This window comes from Culex pipiens, chromosome 3 (genome assembly GCF_016801865.2).
Source record: "Culex pipiens pallens isolate TS chromosome 3, TS_CPP_V2, whole genome shotgun sequence".
Lineage (NCBI taxonomy): Eukaryota > Metazoa > Arthropoda > Insecta > Diptera > Culicidae > Culex > Culex pipiens.
In genome coordinates this window covers 99,906,908-99,919,688 of record NC_068939.1, presented here as the reverse complement: position 1 = coordinate 99,919,688, position 12,781 = coordinate 99,906,908, and the positions used below count along the sequence as shown (strand labels likewise).

Here is a 12,781-nt window from a genome sequence, read left to right as displayed (position 1 = left end):
TTTGAAAATTATTAAACAATCCGGTTGAAATTTGAGTGAATACTGCTTTTTGTAACTACATCAGAATATCGCTCTGCTGTGGATTATGGATAACTTCTTTACAGCACCAAATCGGTCTTTGTACTATTTACATTGTGATAAGCCGCTCAGGGTGGCCAAAAACGCGCCGTTTCAGTTGAAACGCTAATTACGTACTATAACGCCTAGGCTAGGCAAGGAATGGATGGTTGTGGTTGAACTTGAAACGCTTCTCTCCCACACACCCAGGCGGCCAGGGTGGTATCTTGACTTGGGAAAACTGGAATGATAACTTTAACGAGCTTATTTTTATTCTCCTTAACAGCGTTTTGCTGTATTGAATAATATGAAAATATTACGTTTTTTGTTTAGATATTCAAAAAACGTTTCCATAGTTTATCAAAACACCTTAGTTTTAGTATGAAAAACTTCAAGTTCAGTGCAGATAATATGAAGTTTTGTTAAAATTGTTTAACTCTTTAACTAAACTGACTGAATTTAAATAAGTGAATTCGGTGCAGACTTGATTATCACAAATATGCGCAAAAATTTCACTTCGGATAATCGAATCACAAAAAAATGTTGTCTTATTTTCGATTCGTTAAGCTAATAATGGCACCAAAAATGCTTTTCGAATATTGGTAATATTCAACCACTCGAATCTGTGTTATTTAATGCCCCATTCGTACAGGCCCTTTAGCCGGTTTTAAATTTGAAAAAGATTTTATCCAAGAGGGTGGTGTCAGAGCAAAGTGACAGTAGACACGGCCGTCACCAAAACCTTGCTAGCCCACGCAGTTGTATTCGTGAGTAGCCCCTGTCTAAAACTAGTCCTTGCATTAGTATTTCTGGACTTTTTTTTTGCTAAGGTCCAATAAACCAAATACCCCTGACTTAAGGCGGTTTGAAAAACACTTCACAAGCAAAAACTGGAAATTTGGTTTATTGGACCTTTAAAAAGTGTTGGTAATGTTTTTGTTTCATTAAGATGGCAACCTTAGCAGATACCTGGTTTTACCCGATACATTTTTGACAGTTCGATGCTTCTGTGCTCTCTTGTACTTGTACTGCTGGTTTTCCTATTTAGTTAGCATAAGAGAGCACAGAGGCATCGAGTTATGGCCTTCAATCACTTAACTTAGAAAAATTGAATCCGTTAAAAGAAATCTGACCTTCTACAATGGAAAAGTAAGCTAAGTAGTTACTTGACTTAAGATTTTAAACGCAGTCCAGACTTGATTTACCATAATTCTTATAATAACTTTACTATGGATAATCAAATCCAGAGTTAGTTTTTTGTTAAGGTCCAATAAACCACATTTTCATTTATTTTTATTTTTTTTGGTGTTATTAAATACCCCTGACTCAAGGCGGTTCTAAATGTACCTGAAAAGCAAAAATTGAAAATTTGATTTATAGAACCTTTTCAAAAATAAACCTTCATTGGATAATCAATCCAAAAGATGGAAATTTTGCTCCACTATAAACTCGACGATCCTAAAAAGTAAGCGTGTTTCCATCAACGGTTGTATAGAAATTAATTTTCAATTGTGAAAATTTTACACATTATTCGAAAAATGAACACAAAATCAACACGAGGCCGTGCCTTTCGATCAACGAGAAAGGGCATTACAAATCACAAAACAAAGAATCTAGATTAAAACAAAAACCACGTGGTTTCGCTCCTTCCTCAGAACTAAAGAAAATCAATTTCAATTAGCACAATGACACAATGATATTTTTCGCTAGGGTTAGGTTAGGTTAGGTTAGGTTAGATCTCTGGCAACAACATATTTTTTTATTAGCTTATTTTTTTTAATTGATTAAAATGGAAAAATGAACATTTTGAAATGTACAGATTACAATCGATTTTTTCTCAATCAAACTTTTTTTAAATATTTCCTATCCATCTCTCTAGTTTGTTGGTACATTTTGAGGGTATTTAAAAGTTCAAATAAAATGATTAATTGCCTTATTTTGTGATTTAAGCATGATTGTGTTGCAGTTACTACACTATGGGTTAGCTTTCAGTAATTTTCCATCTCAAGTTCAATAAAAAAATACTAAAGTGTATTAGAAGCACTAAATCGTGTCCAGCAAAAAGTTTCTTTTGTTTGTACTTTATGTTGAAATTTGATTAAAAAACACTAAAATGTGATTTGATCAGCCACCCTGCCACTTCTCTCCCACACATACCAAGTGATCGAACCAAGCCAGGCATGAAAATCTGAATGAGTGGCGCAAATAATCTTCCGTTTTTTTTTCGTGAAAATAAACCGCTTTTGCCTCATTCAAAGGCGAATTTTCGGCTACAACATGTGTGTATTCGTTGCTGTCTCTGGCCGTAGCCAACTTTTTTTTCTTTTTCGTTATGCAACAACGTGTTTTATTATTAGAATATTTCGGAACCGGCTACCGTTTGGTTCGCGTACAACGTCTGCCAAATACACACCACTACCGTACATAATAACGTAAGCCATATATACTTGACTACTTACTGACGGACGGGTTGTTCAGCTGCTGCTAACGAGCATGGCTGGCAAAGTGTCCACGTTCAAATAGATGCTTCACGCCGGACACGTGAGACACTCGTTAAAAAACGAATTATCACCTTACAAACTGGTGGTGATTTGCACCTTGTAAACGATCGTGATTACAGTGGTGATGCACACCACTTTTTTAGCCATTCCAGAGTTCCAGTTTGAACCACTACACTAGCGAAAGACAACTGTTGAATGTCTCCCAGCAGGAGGAGGTCGAGCTGACGACTTCCTGGGAATTGTTTGGGACCAATCGGGCGTAAGATTTGAGCTCTGGCCAGTGAACCGTGACATTGTGTCTCACAGTTTTGGGTTTACGAAGCGAAGGTGCAGTTCTTAAAGTTATGCCTGGCATTAGTCATTGAACTTGTGTGTTTCTGTTGTGAGTACACATTGATGGCTTCCATGAGAAATTTATTTTGATTGTGCGAAGGTGACAAGACAATTCAAAAAGATTTTAAGCAATTCACAAAACCTTGAAGATACAAGGAATAGTGATCTTGTTCTATAAGCCGACAAATATCGATGCCTCTGTGCTCTCTTATGCTAACTAGATAGGAAAACCAGCAAGCTTAGAACAAGAGAGCACAGAGGCATCGATATATATAATTTTTTTTTTAAAAAGCTATGATTTTTGGCAAGACGATACTAATTTGGCCTCGTTTAAAAAAAATTATAAAACTCCTCCTCTCTCGACCTAATTCATGTAACTTTTTTAGGGGCGATTGAAAAGGCCTACCAATGTCCCCTAAAAAACTGACTAGTCAATTTCAATTTCTCGCTGTGATTGATATCAATTACAGTGTTTTCTTCTGAATAGAGAATAAACAAAATTTCACCTGAATCAACAGTCTGGTGTTAAAGTGACTTGATCATAGTTATATATTATCAGTAATAAATCAACAGCAACAAACGTCTTCTGATATATAATAGTTGCAGCGCACTATTTAAATAATATCGCTCGATATAAACCAGATCATTGCTAATCTTGAACGTAGTTTGAGAAAATGTTTTGTTTTGACAGTACAACTTTTCTTGTGATAATTCTCTTCAAAATTCTGACGACAATTACACTAGCCCAACAAACTCCTGATTACTGTGTTAAAGGATTATGTCCAAAGGACACTTATCATCACGTAGGATGTAACACAACTCGAGTAAGATTAAGTTGTAACGACTTTTTAAAAGCTCCAAATACTAAACCAATTTCGCAGGCTTTTAACAGCACCTGTGTGAAACCCAAGATGGTGCCAATGTCAACGAAACGTAAGAACCTTCTAATGATGATGCATAACCGGCTTAGGAATCATTTGGCGTCCGGAAAGCTGGACCGCTATCAAAAGGCTTCAAATATGTCACTGATGGATTGGGACGATGAGCTGGCTTATTTGGCCGAACTGAACGTAAAACAGTGCGTTATGGAACACGACGAATGCCGGAGTACAGGTTGTTTCGAGTCAGGATCAACGTTTTACAAGTTAATCAATGTTTTGCTTTATCGATTCAGTGAAATTTTTCTGGGCGGGGCAGAATTTGGCAAACCGCTTTCAGTACCCAAAATTGGAAACGTATAACTTGATTCTGAAGGCTTTTGTCAAAGCATGGTTCAAGGAGCATGTTGATGCATCTATGGAATACATTCGTTCGTACAAGGAACCCCCGAAAGAGATAATGTGAGTTCGTTGTGCGCTTGAAAACTGCCTAATATTTCCACCCTCTATTACAGGATTGGCCATTTTACGGCTCTTGTTCGAGATGTCTCAACTCATATGGGTTGTGCGATAGCGGTTCAAACTAAAACCATGTATTCAAAGCAGCACAGTCGGCACCTTACTGGACCGCAGATTTTCCTGGCCTGTAACTATGCAAACACCAACTTGTTGGGACAGGCAATTTATAGAGAAGGGCAGCCGTGTAGTCAATGTTCTGGAAAGTGTCACAAGGTTTACACAGCACTGTGTGATTACAGATAAATAGTTTTCTTCTATAGTTCAATAAAATTCAATGAAACCGCAATTTGTAGAGTAAATCGATTTTTAAAGTTTGAGGTTGAATATTTTCACAACAATAAGCATAAGCATAGGTGCCCACCGCAGTTGCTACTCCGTTATTGACCAGGACCTCCAGAAGTTACATCCACGAGCCGAGGAAGATGAGTGGGAGCTATTTTTCCTCGCTTCGCAACTTCTCAAAGGCCCCTATCATGCTGATCAATACCGGCGCCGGCCACGACCAGTTGTAGGATCACGGGAAAGTGGATGCACGGAGAAAATAGAGTTCCCAAAATCGTGAACAAGCGTTCATGAAAATGAGAACCTCGAACAATTCACGATTTTGGGAACTCTTTTTTCCCCGTGTGGGAATGTTAGTCCGATACTTGAATAATAGAGACCGCCCAATCGAGTGCATCTCCGACAAAGTAACGTCATGATTCGAATTCCCGGACGCTTCGAAAGCCGGACACTTCGTCTTGTTTTATCAATTATTAGGATATAAGTTCGCATTATGAATGTCAAAACTGTTTTATTTGATGAATTCCAACATGAACTTTCATTTAAAGTTTGTTTGAACGCTGTAGTTAATGCCAAAACAATTTAATACAATAAAATTATAAGTTTACCAAAAATGCGAAACATTTCACTTGAAATATTTCATAGGCGTCCGAAGCACCGGGAAGGCAAAGTAGAAATTTATGGTTTTGATTTCCTTTAATTCTAGCAAATTTTTATATAAACTATCGATTGTTTTGATGTTAACAGCTTATTGGAGACCTAAAGAATGCCATTCACTAACATTTCAGTCCAAATTTGTGCGATTCATAAGTAAAATCGAGTGTCCGGAATTCGAAGCAAAAGTGTCCGGATTTCGAATCAGCTTTTATCAGTGTCCGGGATTCGAAGCACAACAAGTCATTTTAATTTTAAAATTCTGATGAAAAATTGTTACAAAAGACATATTTTGCATGCATTTTCTTGAAACTGACTGTTTATACTACATCCTGACAGACATGCATCGGCACGGCACGCGTGTCGCTCGCGTTCTCCTAATGGTGGTTTTAATCAAAGTACGCGAACATTATGTTCAAACTGATCTTAGTACCCCCGTGTCAGAACGTAAGTTGAAATTTTTTATCAGATCGCGTTTGATTGTCACCGACGAAAGATGTCTCTGCCATCAACTTCTGCGGTCCACAAAAGGACTCGCAGTGTGTGTCCTCAAACACCTATCATCAAGAACCAGTTTGAAGAAGGAGAAGACGGATCGGCAAGGTGCAAGTTATGCAAAACCGTGTTGAAGAGCAGCAAAACCAGCAATTTGAAGCGGCACCTCGAAACGATCCATGTAGAAGAATACGGAGCTATTTTTGAAGAGCCACCCCCAACGCCCAGGAAAATGCGGAAGATTCAAATTGAAATGGACGAAGCGCTTTTCTACGAGTCATGCGTGAAGATGACGACCGTCGCGGGTATGCCCCTCAACGTGTTTGAGGCCCCTGGGGTCCAGGATGTCTTTTCGCGGATTGAGAGCGGTCTTGGGATAAACCACGTGAACCGGAACAACGTAACTGGTAATATATTTTGTCAATTCTGTTAAATTGTTATTTATTGATTATTTGTTTCACTTTCAGAAAGGATAGAGCATGTGGCGAAGCAGTTCCGGTCGTTCGTCAGAAGTGAGCTCAAAGGGAAGAGGGTCTGCTTGAAAATGGACGAGGCATCGAGACGCGGCAGGAGTGTTCTTGGGATTAATGTCCAGTTCCTCCACCAGAAGAAGCTGGTCATCCGCACACTCGGTCTAATCGATCTGGAAGTGGCCCACACGGCGGAGAACATCAAAGCTGAAGTGATCAAGCTCATTTCAGAGTATGGTTTGAGCCTTCGGCAGATATATACGATCACGACGGATAACGGAGCGAACTTTGTAAAAGCGGTCGAGTTGCTGAAGCAGGAAATAGCGCGCTACATGCAGATGAGGGCCACAGGAAGCGATCACGAGTCTGACGATGAAGAGCTCGAAGACGAAGGTGAGGACCAAAATGAGGAAATCCACAGCGACGACGACGGCCAGGAGAACTCGGACGAAACAGCGGGAAATATTGAAGATGAGGACGACGAAATCGACAAAGCGCGTGTTCTGCTTGGAGGAGTGAGGTGTGCAGCACACACTCTGCAGCTCACCGTGCACGATTGTATAAAAGAATGCAATCTCAAGAAGCACCTCGTCAACGTTCGCTCGGCCGTGAAGGTTTTGAGAAAGTTTCCGTTTAAGGCGTCTTTCAAAATGGAAAAGAAGAAACTGCCATTCCTCGACGTCGAAACGAGGTGGAATTCAGCGTTCGAGATGGTTAGTATAATATCGTCTTTCCATTTGGCTCTATCTATTTTTTTCTTTCATTTTTTTAGGTATCGTACTTCAAAGAGAACGAGACTTTCATCAAGGATCTGCTTAAGTCAAACCAAAAGGAAGCGCTGATCAGCAAATCCACGTGGACGTTCATTTGGTCGTTTACGGCGGTGTTCCAGCCTGTGTTTATCGCGACAAAAAAACTGCAGGAGGAGAACATGACGATGGGCGATTTCCTATTCGCTTGGGAAACCTGCCGGCTCGAGCTTGAGGATTCAACGAGCAACATGGCAAAGTGTTTGATCAGACACATGGACCGTCGACGAGTGAAACTGTTTTCACCTCCGGTTGTTGCTGCTCTTTATTTGGACCCGAGAGTAAATTTCCATGGATCAGAGTTGTTGACCGATGTTGATCGAAAAGTGGCAGTAGATCATCTGTTGGAACTTTGGAATAGCCTGAAGGACGACCAAGAAAGCCAACCAAACGCACCTCCAAAGGATAAACGAACCACAGTGACCACCAGCTCACCCTCTACTACCAGCCAACCTTCGAAAATGGAACTGTTTTTGCGACGCAAGTCTCCAACAAAATCACCGGAATGCTTGAATATTGAACAAAAACTTCACGAGCTTTCGCTGCAACCTACACAGAAAAAAATATGTGAATTTACTCGAAACGGAAAAAATGAATCACATGTAAACTCAGTTCATGTAAACTTGAGATTCGACGTAAACGGTTGAATCAAACGTAAAATCATGTTTTTACGTATAATTTGTCGCAAATTTACATCAAATTGCATTTAAATTTAAATGTTTAATGACGTGCAAAAGTGTTACATCATAAATGATGTAACATTCGGAAATATTTTTTTGTGTGTAGGGTGAGTTGTGATGACGACGTTCTCGAGTTTTGGGACTGCAAGAAAAAACTTGAGCAGGTTGCATTAGCAGTTCCTTGTACGCAGGTATCCGTGGAGAGATCGTTCAACTCGCTTGCGTTGATACTAAGTGACAGGAGATTGCGCTTGGGAAACGAAAATTTGACTAACATTCTTCTTGTGAAGCTCAATGCTGTATTGTTCGAGTTGATTGATTTGAAGTTTTGATTTTTTTACATTATTTTGATTTCAATTGCGTTCAATGTTGCTGATGTTATTTGGTAGAGGAAATACATGATATTCAACCCTCTTAAATAAGTGTTTGTTTACTATCTGCAGAATAAAATTATGATATTCATCCCAAAATATATAACAAGACTTTTAATTTCAAGAAAACTAAATCAAATACCATAAGAGCCGTTAAAAGAACGGCTCGCGTTCTCGTAAGCGAGTTCAGAACATTGTTCTGAACCATTCAAAGCATGCTTTGCACATTAAAGCTCGAGTACTTTGACGTACGTTCTTTTAAAGAAGTGCAAGAGCCGAGCGTTCAAATGCATGTCTGCATCCTGATGATGTTTCTATATTTCCAACTTATTACATGATTTTTTGCCAGCTATAACAAAAATTATATGTAACTAAGTGTCCGGATTTCGAATCATGACGTTATCACATGAGTTTTGAGGGGGTTGGTAGATAGGTATGGATCAGGATTCACGAGTGGCAGTGTTGTAACCATGAGCATTTTGTTTATCGGTTGAAAATTTGAAATCATAGGCAGCCGGCTGCGGAAAGATACATAATTGATTATATAAAAAGTTTTTGAATCGAACGCGTGTCAACCGAGCAGTAGTGCTATGGGCTGGACCTATCAGTATATTTTTACTGTTTGTACAATTTAGATAACGCGAGCAAATTCCAAAAATAGTAAATTTAAGACGCTTTACTCTTCATAAAATCGATTTTTTGATGAGTAAACACTAAAACTGCCAATTGGAATAAATTATCACGACCAACGAATATAAACGAAAAGAAAACAGGACACCACGTAACCGATTTTAATGAAATCAAAACAATAACTTAAATGAACTAAACCGGCGGCGTGCCTTCCGATCAACGATTCATTATTGGTAGATGATATGACCAGAAAGTGAAACATAATCGTTGCCTTCCGATCGTCGACGCTTTGGGAAGGACTTAATTATATACTCAATCCCGTTATTTTTTACTTCTTACCGTCGGCGTGCCATCCGAACAACGATGCTATGGGAAGGGCTTTCAAAACGAAATGAAATTTTAGGTAACGTATTATTCATTATCATGGCAAGGCAATCCACTTTAATGACATATGGAATCAACGTAACACCTTATAATGTGGCCCTCTTAAACATTGCGGTTTCGTCAACGGATCCACAGGTGTGTATCGTTCTTTTTGCGACAAGACTCCGCCTCCCGGGTCTCCTAAGTGTGAAGGTATGGCACGGGGAGAGTGCACCGAATACCTATATTTTACACTTAGAATTTTTTGCGTCCGCCTCGGGATTCGAACCAGCGACCTCTGGATTGTGAGTCCAGTGCGCGGTCCGATTGATCCACACAGGCAGACAGACTTTAACTTTAACGACCCCCGGGTCTTTTGTGGGCTCTGTTGCAAGTTTCTGCTCATTTCTAGGCATCCGAAGGTTTATGTGGTGAGTCACCCAAAACCTCTTTTACGCAAATGGACCGACGTTTTACTTCCCCATCCGATAGAAGGCCAGGAGGATAAAGCGGGAATCGAACCTACGCCCCATAGCAACTTAGGGATCGGCAGCCGAAGCCGCTAACCACCGTGCCACGAGGCCCTCGTTATCATGTAAACCTCAAATAGTGCTGATACACTGAACTGTTTCAATCGATTTCATGAAATTCTTCGCCCACGATTGCTTTGCAACAAACTTCACCACGAATTTGTCCAGTCCGGACCAAGAACAACTGGCTTAACTACAGAAATTCAATATATACACGAGGACGCGATGCCTTCTATCAATAAATTCAAGAAGCTTCCACTTCTTTCTTGCGCATTTGCCCCCGGGTGTCGATTCGCCCACCGATCTCCCCCACGAACACCACACGACTCTTGAATATTTTTTTTTATGAACTAATTTAGTGACACCTACTAGGAATTACAGTACCGTAATCTGGGGTGAATCGGGACTTCAGTCTAAATAGCGACAGCAGTTTCTAGAGCACTTAAAGCTTTAAAATTTGGAAATGGATGTGCACATTTTGTTGGCCGAAACCAACCAGGAAAATCAAAATATTGCACTCCAACATGGTTAAAACTGCTGTCCCAATTCGCCCCATGTGTCACGATTGACCCCAGTTTACGGTATACAATGTAACTAAAAACAGAAAAGCAGGCGTCACAAGTGTTTTTTGAAAGTAAAAACTAACTTAATCCACCTATGTGGTTAGTGCCTTCCTTACTTTTTACCAACATTTGTTGATATGATGATTTGGACACAAATTTCATCTATTTCTCAATAAAAAAATACACAAATGTCAATAATTTGAGACTGAGCTTTGCCAGATCTTCAATGTTTTGGACTCATGGGATAGGCTCATTACCTAACCAACGATGGGTCGGATGATGGATCCGGACAAAGCTTGGGCATTAAAAAAGTACAAAAATATCACTTAAGTTGTCATATCTCGAGACAGGGTTGCCAGATGGGCTCATTGGAAAGGATGACCTAATCAACGATGAGTTGGATGATGGATTCGGACATAGATTACATACACTTTTAAGTGAAATCCGGCTTCAAAAAAGTTCATGAATATCACTTAAGTGGCCATAACTTGAGACAGGGTTGCCAGGTCTTCAATGTTTTGGACGCATTGGAAAGGTCTTTTGATTACCTAACCAACGATTGGTCGGATGATAGATTCGGACATAGTTTACACATAGATAAGTGAGATCCGGCTTCAAAATTCCAGCATCCGATTCTCAACTCTGACACTTTTTTATACGTAACTTTTGAACTACTTATCGGATCATCAAACAATTCTTGTTTGACTCAAATCGGATCAGCCAGTGCCGAAAAAACTTGGCAAGAATTTTGAGCACCAATGGGACTACGCACACACACACACACACACACACACACACACACACACACACACACACACACACACACACACATTTGTTCAGTTTTCGATTCTGAGTCGATAGGTATGCATGAATATAGGTCTACGAACTGTTTTAAAATAGTTCATTTTTCGAGTAGGATTATAGCTTTACCTCAGTGAGGAAGGCAAAATGTACTACGTGTCACAAGTGTGCAATTCACATACAAACTAAAATAAGCTCAAATCAATGGTTTAACCGACTTAATCAGTATATTTTCGAAAACAACAGGTGGAATTGCTAATAAAAAATATGTATCAACAAAAATTTGTGGAAAATTAAACAAAATCACATTTTTCAACAACATGTATGACGTGTCACAAGTGTAAGTAAATCTTTCCATGTTCCTGAAGAGAACACCCGTGAAGAGTATCGGGGCCGGCATTTACAAAGCGGATTCAGTGACAGTTTACTAATCAATTTCGGCAATGTCGGGTTAACAAAATCAACAATTGATTGTTGAAAAAAAGCTGTTAAATCAACCAAGACTTTCTTAGATTTGCCCTGGCCGTTCTCTCCGTGTTGCACAACATCGCCCACACGGTGGCGGGTGTGTGGCAAACTACGACCTGGATTTTCTTTTATGTTCAATGGAGCCGCACGATGATTTGTGGACAACAGTTAAAATCTTTTAGCGCCAGCATTGCCAACGCCTGGTGAGGTTGATTTGTTGATGATGTACCGGAGAGCAGCAGCAGAGAGAACAAACAAAAAATGAGTAATTTTAGAACATCGAGAGAAATATGACGACGGTGATGGGCAAAGGAACCAACAAATCGAACGTTACGCGATATATATTTACCCACAACAGGTGCCACGTACAGAAGCATCTGAGCTAGGGAGGCTTTTCTGCAGGTGGCCTCGAATCTACTCATCTTGGATGGGGTTTTTATTTTTCGTGGGAGGACTTTGGAGAATAGCTGGGAAGCTTAGGAAGGAAAAACTAAACTTTTTGCGGTAGGATAGTTAGAGTTGGAACTAGATTGCGAATTGTGCGGGTCTGATCTTTCGACTTACCTTTTCCAGTGTCGGTTTTGTCCTTGTCCATCGTGTGTTAGTCAGGGTCAGATGATCATAACATAAAGTTTTGCTGCAGTTTTCTGTACAGACACCGGTCTCTTCCCTTCGACTTATGTACTATCACGCTTATTTATAGCAAAATTTTCGTTGACGCATTCCTCCTCTCGTTAGCCGCACTAAGTAAAAATTCTCTTCTGTAGAATTTTTCTCGTGGACGAGCACAATTTTCGGTTTTTATTCGCTTTCTTTCACAGATTTTTTCTTCCCTCAAACTCACTCACTTGCTCAATGTCAAAAATATCTCATTTTACCATCCCGTCTGACAAATGGATCTTTTCCTTTTTTCCTCGAACTAAACTAGGCTAAACCGCCTAACCGTTGTCACTGAGAAGCCGCGTTTTTGGGCCCAAATCAAAATGCACCTGCACTTGGATGCTGCAGCTGGTCTGGTCCAGAGCTGACTCGCGATCGAGAGCACTTGTTACGCGTATGTTCCGCGCGGGATCATGCGATGCGTGCGCGACGGCCAATTAATCGCCAAAGTGTGTGGCGCGAAGGAAAATCGTACAGGACCACGGCAGAACGAAACGTGGAAAAGGAAAACAAGGATTAAACCCAACAAAAGGAGCAGCAACAGCAAAAAAAAAAATCTTGTGAAAACGAAAAATTCTGAACACAAAAACACGTTTTGTGTGCAAATCTCAACGCTCGAAGAAACAGAGTAAAATATATCGCATTGGACTTGGTCGCGAACGACGACGACTTGGGGATTTCGGCTCACAGTTTTCGTGTGTTTCGTGAGATTCGGGT

At 40.1% G+C, this 12,781-nt stretch overlaps 2 protein-coding genes across 2 annotated transcripts; both read left to right on the top strand.

Moving 5' to 3' along the window:
* The first annotated feature begins 3,516 nt into the window (after window positions 1-3,516).
* On the top strand, window positions 3,517-4,568 carry LOC120421899 (antigen 5 like allergen Cul n 1-like). Its single transcript, XM_039585197.2, has 4 exons — window positions 3,517-3,715; window positions 3,773-4,004; window positions 4,066-4,231; window positions 4,285-4,568. Exons 1-4 carry the CDS (start codon window positions 3,566-3,568, stop codon window positions 4,529-4,531), a joined length of 795 nt encoding a protein of 264 aa, XP_039441131.1. The 5' UTR covers window positions 3,517-3,565; the 3' UTR covers window positions 4,532-4,568.
* A 1,068-nt stretch (window positions 4,569-5,636) lies between these two features.
* Window positions 5,637-11,785, top strand: LOC120421917 (uncharacterized). Its single transcript, XM_039585218.2, has 4 exons — window positions 5,637-6,126; window positions 6,187-6,902; window positions 6,962-7,565; window positions 11,763-11,785. Exons 1-4 carry the CDS (start codon window positions 5,721-5,723, stop codon window positions 11,783-11,785), a joined length of 1,749 nt encoding a protein of 582 aa, XP_039441152.1. The 5' UTR covers window positions 5,637-5,720.
* Window positions 11,786-12,781: the final 996 nt, after the last annotated feature.